Genomic DNA, 19,175 nt, shown 5'->3' on the forward strand with positions numbered 1-19,175 from the left:
TCAGAGTAAGTTTCCCAGTATCAGACACTATTTGTGTTGTCAGAGTAAGTTTCCCAGTATCAGACACTATTTGTGTTGTCAGAGTAAGTTTCCCAGTATCAGACACTATTTGTGTTGTAAGAGTAAGTTTCCCAGTATCAGACACTATTTGTGTTGTCAGAGTAAGTTTCCCAGTATCAGACACTATTTGTGTTGTAAGAGTAAGTTTCCCAGTATCAGACACTATTTGTGTTGTCAGAGTAAGTTTCCCAGTATCAGAGACTATTTGTGTTGTAAGAGTAAGTTTCCCAGTATTAGACACTATTTGTGTTGTCAGAGTAAGTTTCCCAGTATCAGACACTATTTGTATTCGAGTACATGTATACTGCTGTAGGGTTTATGGGTTGTAAGAGTAAGTTTCCCAGTATCAGACACTATTTGTGTTGTCAGAGTAAGTTTCCCAGTATTAGACACTATTTGTGTTGTAAGAGTAAGTTTCCCAGTATTAGACACTATTTGTGTTGTCAGAGTAAGTTTTCCAGTATTAGACACTATTTGTGTTGTAAGAGTAAGTTTCCCAGTATCAGACACTATTTGTGTTGTAAGAGTAAGTTTCCCAGTATCAGACACTATTTGTGTTGTAAGAGTAAGTTTCCCAGTATTAGACACTATTTGTGTTGTCAGAGTAAGTTTCCCAGTATTAGACACTATTTGTGTTGTAAGAGTAAGTTTCCCAGTATTAGACACTATTTGTGTTGTAAGAGTAAGTTTCCCAGTATCAGACACTATTTGTATTCGAGTACATGTATACTGCTGTAGGGTTTATGGGTTGTAAGAGTAAGTTTCCCAGTATTAGACACTATTTGTGTTGTCAGAGTAAGTTTTCCAGTATTAGACACTATTTGTGTTGTAAGAGTATGTTTCCCAGTATCAGACACTATTTGTGTTGTAAGAGTAAGTTTCCCAGTATTAGACACTATTTGTGTTGTAAGAGTAAGTTTCCCAGTATCAGACACTATTTGTATTCGAGTACATGTATACTGCTGTAGGGTTTATGGGTTGTAAGAGTAAGTTTCCCAGTATTAGACACTATTTGTGTTGTCAGAGTAAGTTTTCCAGTATTAGACACTATTTGTGTTGTAAGAGTATGTTTCCCAGTATCAGACACTATTTGTGTTGTAAGAGTAAGTTTCCCAGTATCAGACACTATTTGTGTTGTAAGAGTAAGTTTCCCAGTATTAGACACTATTTGTGTTGTAAGAGTAAGTTTCCCAGTATCAGACACTATTTGTGTTGTAAGAGTAAGTTTCCCAGTATTAGACACTATTTGTGTTGTAAGAGTAAGTTTCCCAGTATTAGACACTATTTGTGTTGTAAGAGTAAGTTTCCCAGTATCAGACACTATTTGTATTCGAGTACATGTATACTGCTGTAGGGTTTATGGGTTGTAAGAGTAAGTTTCCCAGTATTAGACACTATTTGTGTTGTCAGAGTAAGTTTTCCAGTATCAGACACTATTTGTGTTGTAAGAGTATGTTTCCCAGTATTAGACACTATTTGTGTTGTCAGAGTAAGTTTCCCAGTATCAGGCACTATTTGTGTTGTAAGAGTAAGTTTCCCAGTATCAGACACTATTTGTGTTCGAGTACATGTATACTGCTGTAGGGTTTATGGGTGGTCGGAGTAAGTTTCCCAGTATCAGACACTATTTGTGTTGTCAGTGTAAGTTTTCCAGTATCAGACACTATTTGTGTTCGAGTACATGTATACTGCTGTAGGGTTTATGGGTTGTAAGAGTAAGTTTCCCAGTATCAGAGACTATTTGTGTTGTAAGAGTAAGTTTCCCAGTATCAGAGACTATTTGTGTTGTAAGAGTAAGTTTCCCAGTATCAGACACTATTTGTGTTGTAAGAGTAAGTTTCCCAGTATCAGAGACTATTTGTGTTGTAAGAGTAAGTTTCCCAGTATCAGACACTATTTGTGTTGTAAGAGTAAGTTTCCCAGTATCAGAGACTATTTGTGTTGTAAGAGTAAGTTTCCCAGTATCAGACACTATTTGTGTTGTAAGAGTAAGTTTCCCAGTATCAGACACTATTTGTGTTGTAAGAGTAAATTTCCCAGTATCAGACACTATTTGTGTTGTAAGAGTAAGTTTCCCAGTATTAGACACTATTTGTGTTGTAAGAGTAAATTTCCCAGTATCAGACACTATTTGTGTTCGAGTACATGTATACTGCTGTAGGGTTTATGGGTTGTCAGAGTAAGTTTTTCCAGTATCAGACACTATTTGTGTTGTAAGAGTAAGTTTCCCAGTATCAGACACTATTTGTGTTCGAGTACATGTATACTGCTGTAGGGTTTATGGGTTGTCAGAGTAAGTTTCCCAGTATCAGACACTATTTGTGTTCGAGTACATGTATACTGCTGTAGGGTTTATGGGTTGTCAGAGTAAGTTTCCCAGTATCAGACACTATTTGTGGTAATTGTAAGAGTAAGTTTCCCAGTATCAGACACTATTTGTGTTGTAAGAGTAAGTTTCCCAGTATCAGACACTATTTGTGTTCGAGTACATGTATACTGCTGTAGGGTTTATGGGTGGTCGGAGTAAGTTTCCCAGTATCAGACACTATTTGTGTTGTCAGTGTAAGTTTTCCAGTATCAGACACTATTTGTGTTGTCAGAGTAAGTTTCCCAGTATCAGACACTATTTGTGATCGAGTACATGTATACTGCTTTAGGGTTTATGGGTGGACGGAGTAAGTTTCCCAGTATCAGACACTATTTGTGTTGTCAGTGTAAGTTTTCCAGTATCAGACACTATTTGTGTTGTCAGAGTAAGTTTCCCAGTATCAGACACTATTTGTGTTCGAGTACATGTATACTGCTGTAGGGTTTATGGGTGGTCGGAGTAAGTTTCCCAGTATCAGACACTATTTGTGTTCGAGTACATGTATACTGCTGTAGGGTTTATGGGTTGTCAGAGTAAGTTTTTCCAGTATCAGACACTATTTGTGTTGTAAGAGTAAGTTTCCCAGTATCAGACACTATTTTTGTTCGAGTACATGTATACTGCTGTAGGGTTTATGGGTTGTCAGAGTAAGTTTTTCCAGTATCAGACACTATTTGTGTTGTAAGAGTAAGTTTCCCAGTATCAGACACTATTTATGTTCGAGTACATGTATTGCATTGGAGCCAAGTATGCACTAAAATCACATACCGTATTTGACCTAATAAGGGCGCCTGCCCTAATAAGGGCACTCCTACCTTTTTTCAAGGAAATACATCTTTGACTGAGTGTCAAAATGGTGTAAAATGGTGATCAAAAGTAAAAATTCATGTGAAATATTTTGCTACTTTATGTGTTCAATTTTCTTTAGCAAATTAAGTAACTGGAACACGTGTTTTCTTAACATTTTTTGTATTCCTACAGGCTACAGATGACATGTCAGTGCAAAGAGCACCCAAAACTAAACACACATACACATAATAACTTACCATCTTTATTTGAAGATAAAGTAAAGACTTCATTCTTGTTGATAAATAAGATTTGTTCAGAACAGAAAGCTAGTAAAAGACATTGTAAATCAATTATTAGGTCAAAGGAAACGATGTCTGATATGATCTGGAAAATCACCTGTTTCAATAAATAGAACACAAAAGAGTTCCATTTGAACATAAATGGCGGAACACACGTTCTCTGGTCTAAAGATCAGCTGGCATGGTTTACAAGTTTACAGGAGTATTCAAGTGATGTTTAAGCTTAATATATGATAATGAATAGATATCTTCATCTGGAATATTTTTATGACTGAATATTTTACCGTTTCCACAACCTTGGGTATTCTGCTATAAGGTATAGTCTGTTTCATAAAACTTCAGAATAATTAATCTTAATAAGGGCGCCCCCACTGTCAATTACCCGCGCCCTGCGCCCTTATTAGGTCAAATACGGTACATATAGCATACAGACCTATAAACACATTCATATAAGAACTTTCATTTTAAAATTACAGAACATGAACATATATATCTTTTTGAAAAACAAGCAGTTTTAACTTTTGAACAGTTTTTTTCTGACATGGTCAAATTGAATTTCTTTTCCACAGATGGTTCCCCTGTCAACCCTAAGAGACACACTTCATGCCGAGTACCCACTGATCCTACAGCATTCCAGATCGGCATGTTAACAGAATCTCCTCGACGTTCCTCCAGTCGACTTTCTCTGCCGGCACGGTTCCAATCCAGTCCCCTCCTTACCCACCCGGAGCTGAAGCCTGGAGAGCGAGCGTACCTTACACACATCGCACGCATTTACAGCGCAGGCCAGATGATGAAACTGAAACAGGCGCAGTACAACCAACTTCTCTTCAAGGAGATGGAGAAAGGTGACATAACCTAGTTAACTATAGTACTATAATTATCAGTCCCCTACCGGTCACTGAGGAGACTATAGGTTACCTGTCCATAACCTAGTTAACTATAGTACTATAATTATCAGTCCCCTACCGGTCACTGAGGAGACTATAGGTTTCCTGTCCATAACCTAGTTAACTATAGTACTATAATTATCAGTCCCCTACCGGTCACTGAGGAGACTATAGGTTTCCTGTCCATAACCTAGTTAACTATAGTACTATAATTATTAGTCCCCTACCGGTCACTGAGGAGACTATAGGTTTCCTGTCCATAACCTAGTTAACTATAGTACTATAATTATCAGTCCCCTACCGGTCACTGAGGAGACTATAGGTTTCCTGTCCATAACCTAGTTAACTATAGTACTATAATTATCAGTCCCCTACCGGTCACTGAGGAGACTATAGGTTTCCTGTCCATAACCTAGTTAACTATAGTACTATAATTATCAGTCCCCTACCGGTCACTGAGGAGACTATAGGTTTCCTGTCCATAACCTAGTTAACTATAGTACTATAATTATTAGTCCCCTACCGGTCACTGAGGAGACTATAGGTTTCCTGTCCATAACCTAGTTAACTATAGTACTATAATTATTAGTCCCCTACCGGTCACTGAGGAGACTATAGGTTTCCTGTCCATAACCTAGTTAACTATAGTACTATAATTATTAGTTGCCTTGTTGTTTAATAACAATTTATATATGTAATTACTTTATGTTGTAATTTGCTATGTAGGAAGTGCCAATGTATAATTCAATTTTCTTACACCCATCCCTAACACACCTCTATTTTTCAATGTAACACGCCAGTCTACTATTTTCAATGTTATGCCCCAGTCCATTATTTTCAATGTTTTGCCCCAGACTACTATTTTTTAATGTTATCCCTCAGTCTACTATTTTTGAATGTTTGCCCCAGTCTACTATTTTTCAAATCTATCCCTGGTTGACAGGTCTGTACGGTAGAGATGAGGTGGAGAGGTATGGCAGATTTATCAACATGGGAAAGGATCGCCAATACCAGATGTTACGGCCTACGACTGGGTTCCGACGTGTCATGTCTGCTCCACCCCAGAAATATCACATGTATGACAGTAACACATACAGCAACAATGACGATTCCTTCTCCACAGAAAAATCGTAAGTCACTAAGTAAACACAGATTAATGTATTAGACAATTGTAAGTAAAGTCACAAACACGGAATGATTAGACAATTGTAAGTAAAGTCACCAACATAGAATGATTAGACAATTGTAGGTAAAGTCACCAACATAGAATTATTAGACAATCGTAAGTAAAGTCACCAACAGAGAATGATTAGACAATCGTAAGTAAAGTCACCAACATAGAATGATTAGACAATTGTAAGTAAAGTCACCAACATAGAATGATTAGACAATTGTAAGTAAAGTCACCAACATAGAATAATTAGACAATTGTAAGTAAAGTCACCAACACAGAATGATGAATTAGACAATTCTAAGTAAAGTCACCAACATGGAATGATTAGACAATCGTAAGTAAAGTCACCAAGATAGATAGAATGATTAGACAATTGTAAGTAAAGTCACAAACATAGAATGATTAGACAATCGTAAGTAAAGTCAACAAGATAGATAGAATGATTAGACAATTGTAAGTAAAGTCACCAACATAGAATGATAAGACAATTGTAAGTAAAGTCACCAACATAGAATGATAAGACAATTGTAAGTAAAGTCACCAACATGGAATGATTAGACAATTGTAAGTAAAGTCACCAACATAGAATGATTAGACAATTGTAAGTAAAGTCACCAACATAGAATGATTAGACAATTGTAGGTAAAGTCACCAACATAGAATGATTAGACAATTGTAAGTAAAGTCACCAACATGGAATGATTAGACAATTGTAAGTAAAGTCACAAACATAGAATGATTAGACAATCGTAGGTAAAGTCACCAACAGAGAATGATTAGACAATTGTAAGTAAAGTCACCAACATGGAATGATTAGACAATCGTAAGTAAAGTCACCAACATAGAATGATTAGACAATTGTAAGTAAAGTCACCAAGATAGATAGAATGATTAGACAATTGTAAGTAAAGTCACCAACATAGAATGATTAGACAATTGTAAGTAAAGTCACCAACATAGAATGATTAGACAATTGTAGGTAAAGTCACCAAGATAGATAGAATGATTAGACAATTGTAAGTAAAGTCACCAAGATAGATAGAATGATTAGACAATTGTAAGTAAAGTCACCAACATAGAATTATTAGACAATTGTAAGTAAAGTCACCAACATGGAATGATTAGACAATTGTAAGTAAAGTCACCAACATGGAATGATTAGACAATTGTAAGTAAAGTCCCCAACATAGAATGATTAGACAATTGTAAGTAAAGTCACCAACATAGAATGATTAGACAATTGTAAGTAAAGTCCCCAACATAGAATGATTAGACAATTGTAGGTAAAGTCACCAAGATAGATAGAATGATTAGACAATTGTAAGTAAAGTCACCAAGATAGATAGAATGATTAGACAATTGTAAGTAAAGTCACCAACATAGAATTATTAGGCAATTGTAAGTAAAGTCACTAACATGGAATGATTAGACAATTGTAAGTAAAGTCACCAACATGGAATGATTAGACAATTGTAAGTAAAGTCACCAACATAGAATGATTAGACAATTGTAAGTAAAGTCACCAACATAGAATGATTAGACAATTGTAAGTAAAGTCACCAACATGGAATGATTAGACAATTGTAAGTAAAGTCACCAACATGGAATGATTAGACAATTGTAAGTAAAGTCACCAACATGGAATGATTAGACAATTGTAGGTAAAGTCACCAACATAGAATGATTAGACAATTGTAGGTAAAGTCACCAACATAGAATGATTAGACAATTGTAAGTAAAGTCACCAACATGGAATGATTAGACAATTGTAAGTAAAGTCACCAACATGGAATGATTAGACAATTGTAGGTAAAGTCACCAACATGGAATGATAAGACAATTGTAGGTAAAGTCACCAACATGGAATGATTAGACAATTGTAGGTAAAGTCACCAACATAGAATGATTAGACAATAGTAAGTAAAGTCACCAACATGGAATGATTAGACAATTGTAGGTAAAGTCACCAACATGGAATGATTAGACAATAGTAAGTAAAGTCACCAACACGGAATGATTAGACAATTGTAAGTAAAGTCACCAACATGGAATGATTAGACAATTGTAAGTAAAGTCACCAACATGGAATGATGAATTAGACAATTGTAGGTAAAGTCACCCAGATAGAATGATTAGACAATTGTAAGTAAAGTCACCAACATGGAATGATTAGACAATTGTAAGTAAAGTCACCAACATAGAATGATTAGACAATCATAGGTAAAGTCACCAACATGGAATGATTAGACAATTGTAAGTAAAGTCACCAACATAGAATGATTAGACAATTGTAGGTAAAGTCACCAACATGGAATGATAAGACAATTGTAAGTAAAGTCACCAACATAGAATGATTAGACAATTGTAAGTAAAGTCACCAAGATAGATAGAATGATTAGACAATTGTATGTAAAGTCACCAAGATAGAATGATTAGACAATTGTAAGTAAAGTCACCAACATAGAATGATTAGACAATTGTAAGTAAAGTCACCAACATAGAATGATTAGACAATTGTAAGTAAAGTCACCAACATAGAATGTTTAGACAATTGTAAGTAAAGTCACCAACATAGAATGATTAGACAATCATAGGTAAAGTCACCAACATGGAATGATGAATTAGACAATTGTAGGTAAAGTCACCAAGATAGAATGATTAGACAATTGTAAGTAAAGTCACCAAGATAGAATGATTAGACAATAGTAAGTAAAGTCACCAACATAGAATGATTAGACAATTGTAAGTAAAGTCACCAAGATAGAATGATTAGACAATCGTAAGTAAAGTCACCAACATGGAATGATTAGACAATTGTAGGTAAAGTCACCAACATAGAATGATTAGACAATTGTAGGTAAAGTCACCAACATGGAATGATGAATTAGACAATTGTAGGTAAAGTCACCAAGATAGAATGATTAGACAATAGTAAGTAAAGTCACCAACATAGAATGATTAGACAATTGTAAGTAAAGTCACCAAGATAGAATGATTAGACAATTGTAAGTAAAGTCACCAACATGGAATGATTAGACAAACAGTTGTATAAAAACCCAGATTGTTACTGATAAATGGTGTAATAACCATAATCTTGTTCTGTTGCAGCTCTGATACCAAGAAAAATTCCAACGATGAAAAGGAAGGAAAGCGACCGAAAACAGGAGCTCCAAGATCAACCAGGGAACAGTCATCACAAAGGTCAAAGACACAGCAAATCTATAAAGCAACTCAAGAGATTCCTCCAGCACGATCAAACAAAGAATCGACTAACAAGCCTCCTGTGAAGGCCAATCGCTCTCAAAACAATGGAAAGCAAGGGGTGAACAACAAGACAGAAGTCTCCCCAGCATCTTCATCAACCGAGAGTTCATCTGATAATAACAGACGAGAGGCAGGCAGTAGCTCACACAGAGAGGGAAACGATAGACCAAAATCTCGTCTAGGTCATGCAAGCCCCAAGACCACAGCAGGTAAGGAATGTAAATTTGTCCTAAGTATATGAACTGATTAATAAAATAAAGGACAAAATATTAGTGACGTCAGGCGTCACTAAAGTCAGTTACACCAGGAGTAAGTAGTCAATAGTCAGGTGTCAGTTACACCAGGAGTAAGTAGTCAATAGTCAGGTGTCAGCTACACCAGGAGTAAGTAGTCAATAGTCAGGTGTCAGTTACACCAAGAGTAAGTAGTCTATAGTCAGGTGTCAGTTACACCAGGAGTAAGTAGTCAATAGTCAGGTGTCAGTTACACCAGGAGTAAGCAATCAATAGCCATGTGTCAGTTACACCAGGAGTAAGCAATCAATAGTCAGGTGTCAGCTACACCAGGAGTAAGTAGTCAATAGTCAGGTGTCAGTTACACCAGGAGTAAGTAGTCAATAGTCAGGTGTCAGTTACACCAGGAGTAAGCAATCAATAGTCATGTGTCAGTTACACCAGGAGTAAGCAATCAATAGTCATGTGTCAGTTACACCAGGAGTAAGTAGTCAATAGTCAGGTGTCAGCTACACCAAGAGTAAGTAGTCAATAGTCAGGTGTCAGTTACACCAGGAGTAAGTAGCTAATAGTCAGGTGTCAGTTACACCAGGAACAAGTAGTCAATAGCCAGGTGTCAGTTACACCAGGAGTAAGTAGTCAATAGTCATGTGTCAGTTACACCAGGAGTAAGTAGTCAATAGTCAGGTGTCAGCTACACCAGGAGTAAGTAGTCAATAGTCAGGTGTCAGTTACACCAAGAGTAAGTAGTCTATAGTCAGGTGTCAGTTACACCAGGAGTAAGTAGTCAATAGTCAGGTGTCAGTTACACCAGGAGTAAGCAATCAATAGCCATGTGTCAGTTACACCAGGAGTAAGCAATCAATAGTCAGGTGTCAGCTACACCAGGAGTAAGTAGTCAATAGTCAGGTGTCAGTTACACCAGGAGTAAGTAGTCAATAGTCAGGTGTCAGTTACACCAGGAGTAAGCAATCAATAGTCATGTGTCAGTTACACCAGGAGTAAGCAATCAATAGTCATGTGTCAGTTACACCAGGAGTAAGTAGTCAATAGTCAGGTGTCAGCTACACCAAGAGTAAGTAGTCAATAGTCAGGTGTCAGTTACACCAGGAGTAAGTAGCTAATAGTCAGGTGTCAGTTACACCAGGAACAAGTAGTCAATAGCCAGGTGTCAGTTACACCAGGAGTAAGTAGTCAATAGTCATGTGTCAGTTACACCAGGAGTAAGTAGTCAATAGTCATGTGTCAGTTACACCAGGAGTAAGTAGTCAATAGTCAGGTGTCAGTTACACCAGGAGTAAGCAATCAATAGTCATGTGTCAGTTACACCAGGAGTAAGTAGTCAATAGTCAGGTGTCAGTTACATCAGGAGTAAGTAGTCAATAGTCAGGTGTCAGTTACACCATGCAGGACTAAGTAGTCAATAGTCAGGTGTCAGTTACACCAGGAGTAAGTAGCCAATAGTCAGGTGTCAGTTACACCAGGAGTAAGTAGTCAATAGTCAGGTGTCAGTTACACCAGGAGTAAGTTGTCAAAAGTCAGGTGTCAGCTACACCAGGAACAAGTAGTCAATAGTCAGGTGTCAGTTAAACTAGAAGTCGTTGTCAATAGTCAGGTGTCAGCTACACCAGGAACAAGAAGTCAATAGTCAGGTGTCAGTTAAACTAGAAGTCGTTGTCAATAGTCAGGTGTCAGCTACACCAGGAACAAGTAGTCAATAGTCAGGTGTCAGCTACACCAGGAACAAGAAGTCAATAGTCAGGTGTCAGTTACACCATGCAGGAGTAAGTAGTCAATAGTCAGGTGTCGGTTAAACTAGAAGTCGTTGTCAATAGTCAGGTGTCAGTTAAACTAGAAGTCGTTGTCAATAGTCAGGTGTCAGCTACACCAGGAACAAGAAGTCAATAGTCAGGTGTCAGTTACACCAGGAACAAGTAGTCAATAGTCAGGTGTCGGTTAAACTAGAAGTCGTTGTCAATAGTCAGGTGTAAGTAAAGTCCGGTGTAAGTAAAGTCCGGCATCAGATAAGTCATGTGCTGGTTTAACCAGGAGTCAGATGTCAGTTAAGACAGCTGTCTGTCAATAAGACGTCAGTAAAATTAAGTATCAGTCAAGGCAGGTATCAGTATAACCAGGAGTCAGTCAGTCAGTCAGTCAGGTGTTGGTAAATTCAGGTAATGATTCAATTGTCACTAGTTTTTAGACCAGTAATATTTTATCCTTTCTATTTTTCTCACAGCTGAACAGAAGAGATCAGACTCAGAAAGCAGTGGAAAAGATAATGGAACTGACACAAGCACCACCTACCAGAAAGTTCCACCTTCGTCTCCAAGAGATGAGCAATCGCAGAGTAATGGTACTTCTTCATATGAAAATAAGCGGCTTACACCTGTATTAGAAAATCAAACAAGTTCTGAACAAAATGAAAGTAGTGATAGTTCAAATGTCAGAAAAGACGACAGCAATATATCATCTGACGAAAGTCAGGGTCAACAAAGGTCATCATCTGAAGAAAGCAAAGGTCAGGAAAGATCATCAGATGACAGCAGGGGTCAGCAAAGGTCATCAGATGATGATCAAGGTCAACAAAGATCAACAGATGATGACAGCAAGGGTCAACAGATGTCATCAGATGATAGTCAGGGTCAACAAAGATCAACAGATGATGACAGCAAGGGTCAACAGAGGTCATCAGATGACAGTCAAGGTCAACAAAGATCAATGGATGATAGCAGCAAGGGTCAACAGAGGTCATCAGATGATAGTGAAAGTCAACAAAGGTCTTTAACCGATGAAGAGAAAAGTCAGTTAAAGTCCTCAAATGAGGAGAGTACTGGTCAGGATGTGTCGGTCACTGAAGATTACAGCCGAGATGATGACCACAACACGAAGTCTGACTACACAACCTCTGAGGAAACCCAGCCAACAAAGTCTACAACAGAAAACACCTACACGTCTCAAACAACACAGGACAAATCTGACGCCCACACCAGCTCTGCTACACAGGGTTATTCACCTCGTGACAACACCGAGAGTACTAATGATGACACGTACACTATGACGTACGACAGTTCTGCCACCAACCAGCCAACAGATAATACAACATCAGATATCCGAAATCTCAGCACTGAGAAGTCCAGCTCAGCTGAGGACAAAACCACCACAAATTATACTGATGACAGTAAGGTGCAACCTAGACGTGATTCCCTAGAACTTGATGATGTAGATGAACCAAGACGTGTTAACAAGGATGTAGATCAAATAGAATACTGAGTGTCTATATTACTAAAACAATTAAAAAATTATTGTCCAGTTCATACACTGGAAACTTAATTTTAACAATGACTTTAATTACACACTGATGACATTCCTATTGTAGTTATCAATGACAGATTGGCAGAGTTCTACACCATTAATAAATGTTTAAATTTGTCTATAAATAACATCCTCATTACAACATGACAGGAACTGAGTGAAAACAGTATAATATTACCTCTGGTAAAGTTGATACTGTATCAGCATTTTACCTGTGGTAAAGTTGATTCTGTATCAGTATTTTACCTGTGGTAAAGTTGATTCTGTATCAGTATTTTACCTGTGGTAAAGTTGATTCTGTATCAGTATTTTACCTGTGGTAAAGTTGATTCTGTATCAGTATTTTACCTGTGGTAAAGTTGATACTGTATCAGTATTTTCCCTGTGGTAAAGTTGATACTGTTTCAGTATTTACCTGTGGTAAAGTTGATACTGTATCAATATTTTACCTGTGGTATAGTTGATACTGTATCAGTATATCACCTGTGGTAAAGTTGATACTGTATCAGTATTTTCTGTTCAGTGATTGAATGTTTAGTAATGTACATTTCCCCAATCCCATTTCAATGTTGATTTTGTCTTTGTATATTACTCAGAATGTTTGGTTAGGGATACGTTTTGAAATATATCTGTCATTCATTTATACCCAGGTGTCAAACAATATCCTAAGACTTGTATATTAGCCCTATATGTATATCAGTACCTGCAGCAACCTTAAGTTAATAGCTATGTAAAAAGTTTGTGCGAGTATCTTACAAGTATACTGTTCTTAAGTGAACAGATCTGCCTAGTTATTATAGACGGCCTGGCAGCTGTATCTTGGATGGTAGTATCTGCCTGCCAGCTGTACCTTGGATGGTAGTATCGGCCTGCCAGCTGTATCTTGGATGGTAGTATCGGCTTGGCAGCTGTATCTTGGATGGTAGTATCGGACTGACAGCTGTACCTTGGATGGTAGTATCGGCCTGCCAGCTGTACCTTGGATGGTAGTATCGGCTTGGCAGCTGTATCTTGGATGGTAGTATCGGCTTGGCAGCTGTATCTTGGATGGTAGTATCGGCTTGGCAGCTGTACCTTGGATGGTAGTATCGGCTTGGCAGCTGTACCTTGGATGGTAGTATCGGCCTGCCAGCTGTACCTTGGATGGTAGTATCGGCTTGGCAGCTGTATCTCGGATAGTAGTATCGGCCTGCCAGCTGTACCTTGGATGGTAGTATCGGCTTGGCAGCTGTATCTTGGATGGTAGTATCTGCCTGCCAGCTGTACCTTGGATGGTAGTATCGGCCTGCCAGCTGTACCTTGGATGGTAGTATCGGCCTGCCAGCTGTACCTTGGATGGTAGTATCGGCTTGGCAGCTGTACCTTGGATGGTAGTATCGGCTTGGCAGCTGTATCTTGGATGGTAGTATCGGCCTGCCAGCTGTATCTTGGATGGTAGTGTCGGACGGTCAGCTGTACCTTGGATGGTAGTATCGGCCTGCCAGCTGTACCTTGGATGGTAGTATCGGCTTGGCAGCTGTACCTTGGATGGTAGTATCGGCTTGGCAGCTGTATCTTGGATGGTAGTATCGGCCTGCCAGCTGTACCTTGGATGGTAGTATCTGCCTGCCAGCTGTATCTTGGATGGTAGTATCGGCCTGCCAGCTGTACCTTGGATGGTAGTATCGGCCTGCCAGCTGTATCTTGGATGGTAGTATCGGACTGTCAGCTGTACCTTGGATGGTAGTATCGGCCTGCCAGCTGTACCTTGGATGGTAGTATCGGCCTGCCAGCTGTATCTCGGATGGTAGTATCGGCCTGGCAGCTGTATCTTGGATGGTAGTATCAGCCTGGAAGCTGTATCTCGGATGGTAGTATCGGCCTGGCAGCTGTATCTTGGATGGTAGTATCTGCCTGCCAGCTGTACCTTGGATGGTAGTATCTGCCTGCCAGCTGTACCTTGGATGGTAGTATCGGCCTGCCAGCTGTATCTCGGATGGTAGTATCGGCTTGGCAGCTGTACCTTGGATGGTAGTATCGGCCTGCCAGCTGTACCTTGGATGGTAGTATCGGCCTGCCAGCTGTACCTTGGATGGTAGTATCGGCCTGCCAGCTGTACCTTGGATGGTAGTATCGGCTTGGCAGCTGTATCTCGGATGGTAGTATCGGCTTGGCAGCTGTACCTTGGATGGTAGTATCGGCCTGCCAGCTGTACCTTGGATGGTAGTATCGGCCTGCCAGCTGTACCTTGGATGGTAGTATCGGCTTGGCAGCTGTATCTTGGATGGTAGTATCGGCCTGCCAGCTGTACCTTGGATGGTAGTATCGGCTTGGCAGCTGTATCTTGGATGGTAGTATCGGCCTGCCAGCTGTACCTTGGATGGTAGTATCGGCCTGCCAGCTGTACCTTGGATGGTAGTATCGGCCTGCCAGCTGTACCTTGGATGGTAGTATCGGCCTGCCAGCTGTACCTTGGATGGTAGTATCGGCTTGGCAGCTGTATCTTGGATGGTAGTATCGGCCTGCCAGCTGTACCTTGGATGGTAGTATCGGCTTGGCAGCTGTATCTTGGATGGTAGTATCGGCCTGCCAGCTGTACCTTGGATGGTAGTATCGGCTTGGCAGCTGTACCTTGGATGGTAGTATCGGCTTGGCAGCTGTACCTTGGATGGTAGTATCGGCCTGCCAGCTGTACCTTGGATGGTAGTATCGGCCTGCCAGCTGTACCTTGGATGGTAGTATCGGCCTGCCAGCTGTACCTTGGATGGTAGTATCGGCCTGCCAGCTGTACCTTGGATGGTAGTATCGGCCTGCCAGCTGTACCTTGGATGGTAGTATCGGCCTGCCAGCTGTATCTCGGATGGTAGTATCGGCTTGGCAGCTGTATCTTGGATGGTAGTATCTGCCTGCCAGCTGTATCTCGGATAGTAGTATCGGCCTGCCAGCTGTACCTTGGATGGTAGTATCGGCCTGCCAGCTGTATCTCGGATGGTAGTATCGGCCTGGCAGCTGTACCTTGGATGGTAGTATCGGCCTGCCAGCTGTACCTTGGATGGTAGTATCTGCCTGCCAGCTGTACCTTGGATGGTAGTATCGGCCTGCCAGCTGTACCTTGGATGGTAGTATCGGCCTGCCAGCTGTACCTTGGATGGTAGTATCGGCTTGGCAGCTGTACCTTGGATGGTAGTATCGGCCTGCCAGCTGTACCTTGGATGGTAGTATCGGCCTGCCAGCTGTACCTTGGATGGTAGTATCGGCCTGCCAGCTGTATCTCGGATGGTAGTATCGGCTTGGCAGCTGTACCTTGGATGGTAGTATCGGCCTGCCAGCTGTACCTTGGATGGTAGTATCGGCCTGCCAGCTGTACCTTGGATGGTAGTATCGGCCTGCCAGCTGTACCTTGGATGGTAGTATCGGCCTGCCAGCTGTACCTTGGATGGTAGTATCTGCCTGCCAGCTGTACCTTGGATGGTAGTATCGGCCTGCCAGCTGTACCTTGGATGGTAGTATCGGCCTGCCAGCTGTACCTTGGATGGTAGTATCGGTCTGCCAGCTGTACCTTGGATGGTAGTATCGGCCTGCCAGCTGTACCTTGGATGGTAGTATCGGCCTGCCAGCTGTACCTTGGATGGTAGTATCGGCCTGCCAGCTGTACCTTGGATGGTAGTATCGGCCTGCCAGCTGTACCTTGGATGGTAGTATCGGCCTGCCAGCTGTACCTTGGATGGTAGTATCGGCCTGCCAGCTGTACCTTGGATGGTAGTGTCGGACGGTCAGCTGTACCTTGGATGGTAGTATCGGCCTGCCAGCTGTACCTTGGATGGTAGTATCGGCTTGGCAGCTGTACCTTGGATGGTAGTATCGGACTGTCAGCTGTATCTTGGATGGTAGTATCGGCTTGGCAGCTGTACCTTGGATGGTAGTATCTGCCTGCCAGCTGTACCTTGGATGGTAGTATCGGCTTGGCAGCTGTACCTTGGATGGTAGTATCGGCCTGCCAGCTGTACCTTGGATGGTAGTGTCGGACGGTCAGCTGTACCTTGGATGGTAGTATCGGCTTGGCAGCTGTACCTTGGATGGTAGTATCGGCCTGCCAGCTGTATCTCGGATGGTAGTATCTGCCTGCCAGCTGTACCTTGGATGGTAGTATCGGCCTGCCAGCTGTACCTTGGATGGTAGTATCGGCTTGGCAGCTGTATCTTGGATGGTAGTATCGGACTGACAGCTGTACCTTGGATGGTAGTATCGGACTGACAGCTGTACCTTGGATGGTAGTATCTGCCTGCCAGCTGTACCTTGGATAGTAGTATCTGCCTGCCAGCTGTACCTTGGATAGTAGTATCTGCCTGCCAGCTGTACCTTGGATGGTAGTATCGGCCTGCCAGCTGTACCTTGGATGGTAGTATCGGCTTGGCAGCTGTATCTTGGATGGTAGTGTCGGACGGTCAGCTGTACCTTGGATGGTAGTGTCGGACGGTCAGCTGTACCTTGGATGGTAGTATCGGACTGTCAGCTGTACCTTGGATGGTAGTATCGGTCTGCCAGCTGTACCTTGGATGGTAGTATCGGCCTGCCAGCTGTATCTCGGATGGTAGTATCGGCCTGGAAGCTGTATCTTGGATGGTAGTGTCGGACTGTCAGCTGTACCTTGGATGGTAGTATCGGCCTGCCAGCTGTATCTCGGATGGTAGTATCGGCCTGCCAGCTGTACCTTGGATGGTAGTATCGGCTTGGCAGCTGTACCTTGGATGGTAGTATCGGCTTGGCAGCTGTACCTTGGATGGTAGTATCGGCCTGCCAGCTGTATCTCGGATGGTAGTATCGGACTGACAGCTGTACCTTGGATGGTAGTATCGGACTGACAGCTGTACCTTGGATGGTAGTATCGGACTGACAGCTGTACCTTGGATGGTAGTATCGGACTGACAGCTGTACCTTGGATGGTAGTATCGGCTTGGCAGCTGTATCTTGGATGGTAGTATCGGACTGACAGCTGTACCTTGGATGGTAGTATCGGACTGACAGCTGTACCTTGGATGGTAGTATCTGCCTGCCAGCTGTACCTTGGATAGTAGTATCTGCCTGCCAGCTGTACCTTGGATGGTAGTATCGGCTTGGCAGCTGTATCTTGGATGGTAGTGTCGGACGGTCAGCTGTACCTTGGATGGTAGTGTCGGACGGTCAGCTGTACCTTGGATGGTAGTATCGGACTGTCAGCTGTACCTTGGATGGTAGTATCGGTCTGCCAGCTGTACCTTGGATGGTAGTATCGGACGGTCAGCTGTACCTTGGATGGTAGTATCTGCCTGCCAGCTGTACCTTGGATGGTAGTATCGGACGGTCAGCTGTACCTTGGATGGTAGTATCGGCTTGGCAGCTGTATCTTGGATGGTAGTGTCGGACTGTCAGCTGTACCTTGGATGGTAAAAATTATTCCATTATTCCATCTGTAATGGCCTTAAAAAATGAGTGTCAATCGGTCAAACTTTTCTTATGTTTTTGTTGCTGTCTAAGCAGGTTTATGTGATTTTGTTTGCTTAGCTAGATAGAAAAGCAGATGTAAGGGAGATAATTCTAGTTTAAACAGACGTCACAAACATGATAATGTTTATGAAATTGTATAGTGAATGCAGCCATTGTTTAACAGTATTAAAACAGTCTGTGATTTTTTGTTTGTTTTTTAGACCTTTTTAGATTTTATCCATACATGTATGACATGTAGCTGTTGATGATGACAGAGATCGACATTGTCATCAATGTCAGTATTAGTGTAGAGAGGTGTACAAGTTTTAGAGACACTTATATTTTTCTACTGTATTGTTTTTAATCTCCTTTATAGCTCTATGTGGTAGTCACCATTGATGATGATTAAGTAGTTATCCAAATTAATCATAACTGTTTTACATATTAAAATTAAAAGTCTATAGTTTCATTGTCCTGATTTAAATGTTGCGCTTTTTGAGGAATTTCATTAAATATGTACATTACAAATATATTTTGAAGTTGTCATTTGTTTATAGAAAATAGATGTAGATGCCCTTATAAAAATGCCAGAGCATTCTGGAGATAAAACTTGTACTTAAAATTTAAACACAGACTCGCACTGAAAATAACGTTCCTCACAGGTATTGGATAGAGATAGACTTGTGTAAAACGTTTTGTGGAACAAACTTCTAAAACTAATTTACATTTTAATATTTTGAAATGTATTGAAATGTGTGAAGCAGGGCTTTTGAAATAAGCAAATTTTTGAGGTTTTGAGATAGTCTCAGGAAACACAAATTTATCCAGAAATAACATGAAACTGCCCTTCTCCACCAAAAAGTACTATTATCACGAATTTCTGAAATAGCTAACCAAAATGTTCTATTAATGTAGAAGTGAAATGTAGAAGTGGAGTGTATCAAGGTCGCCTTACTAGCTAATTAGGCTAGTGAAGAGTTAGTGGAGATGTAGTGGAGAGTTAGTGGAGATTTAGTGAAGAGTTAGTGGAGATTTAGTGGAGAGTTAGTGGAGAGTTAGTGGAGAGTTAGTGGAGATGTAGTGGAGAGTTAGTGGAGATTTAGTGAAGAGTTAGTGGAGATTTAGTGGAGATTAAGTGGAGAGTTAGTGGAGATTTAGTGAAGAGTTAGTGGAGAGTTAGTGGAGATTAAGTGGAGAGTTAGTGGAGAGTTAGTGGAGATTTATTGGAGAGTTAGTGGAGATTCAGTGGAGAGTTAGTGGAGATGTAGTGGAGAGTTAGTGGAGATTTAGTGAAGAGTTAGTGGAGAGTTAGTGGAAATTAAGTGGAGAGTTAGTGGAGAG

At 40.8% G+C, this 19,175-nt stretch overlaps 2 protein-coding genes across 3 annotated transcripts in view; one reads left to right on the plus strand and one right to left on the minus strand.

The window, feature by feature from the left end:
* LOC117333499 (dentin sialophosphoprotein-like) overlaps positions 1 to 18,364 on the plus strand; it is a 51,758-nt gene extending 33,394 nt beyond the window's left edge. For both annotated transcript variants that reach the window (XM_033892816.1, XM_033892815.1), the window contains exons 6-9: positions 4,086 to 4,364; positions 5,350 to 5,536; positions 8,689 to 9,053; positions 11,317 to 18,364. In XM_033892816.1, the coding sequence (XP_033748707.1) occupies positions 4,086 to 4,364; positions 5,350 to 5,536; positions 8,689 to 9,053; positions 11,317 to 12,350 (1,865 nt within the window). In that variant the 3' untranslated portion in view covers positions 12,351 to 18,364. The remainder of the gene's footprint in view (positions 1 to 4,085; positions 4,365 to 5,349; positions 5,537 to 8,688; positions 9,054 to 11,316) is intronic.
* On the minus strand, positions 13,841 to 17,914 carry LOC117332323. The gene is made up of 4 exons (XM_033891209.1): positions 17,805 to 17,914; positions 17,659 to 17,689; positions 17,403 to 17,498; positions 13,841 to 16,122 (listed from the first exon to the last, which is right to left on the minus strand). Exons 1-4 carry the CDS (start codon positions 17,808 to 17,810, stop codon positions 13,841 to 13,843), a joined length of 2,415 nt encoding a protein of 804 aa, XP_033747100.1. The 5' UTR covers positions 17,811 to 17,914.
* Positions 18,365 to 19,175: the final 811 nt, after the last annotated feature.

This window comes from Pecten maximus, chromosome 8 (assembly GCF_902652985.1).
Source record: "Pecten maximus chromosome 8, xPecMax1.1, whole genome shotgun sequence".
In the NCBI taxonomy this organism is placed as follows: domain Eukaryota; kingdom Metazoa; phylum Mollusca; class Bivalvia; order Pectinida; family Pectinidae; genus Pecten; species Pecten maximus.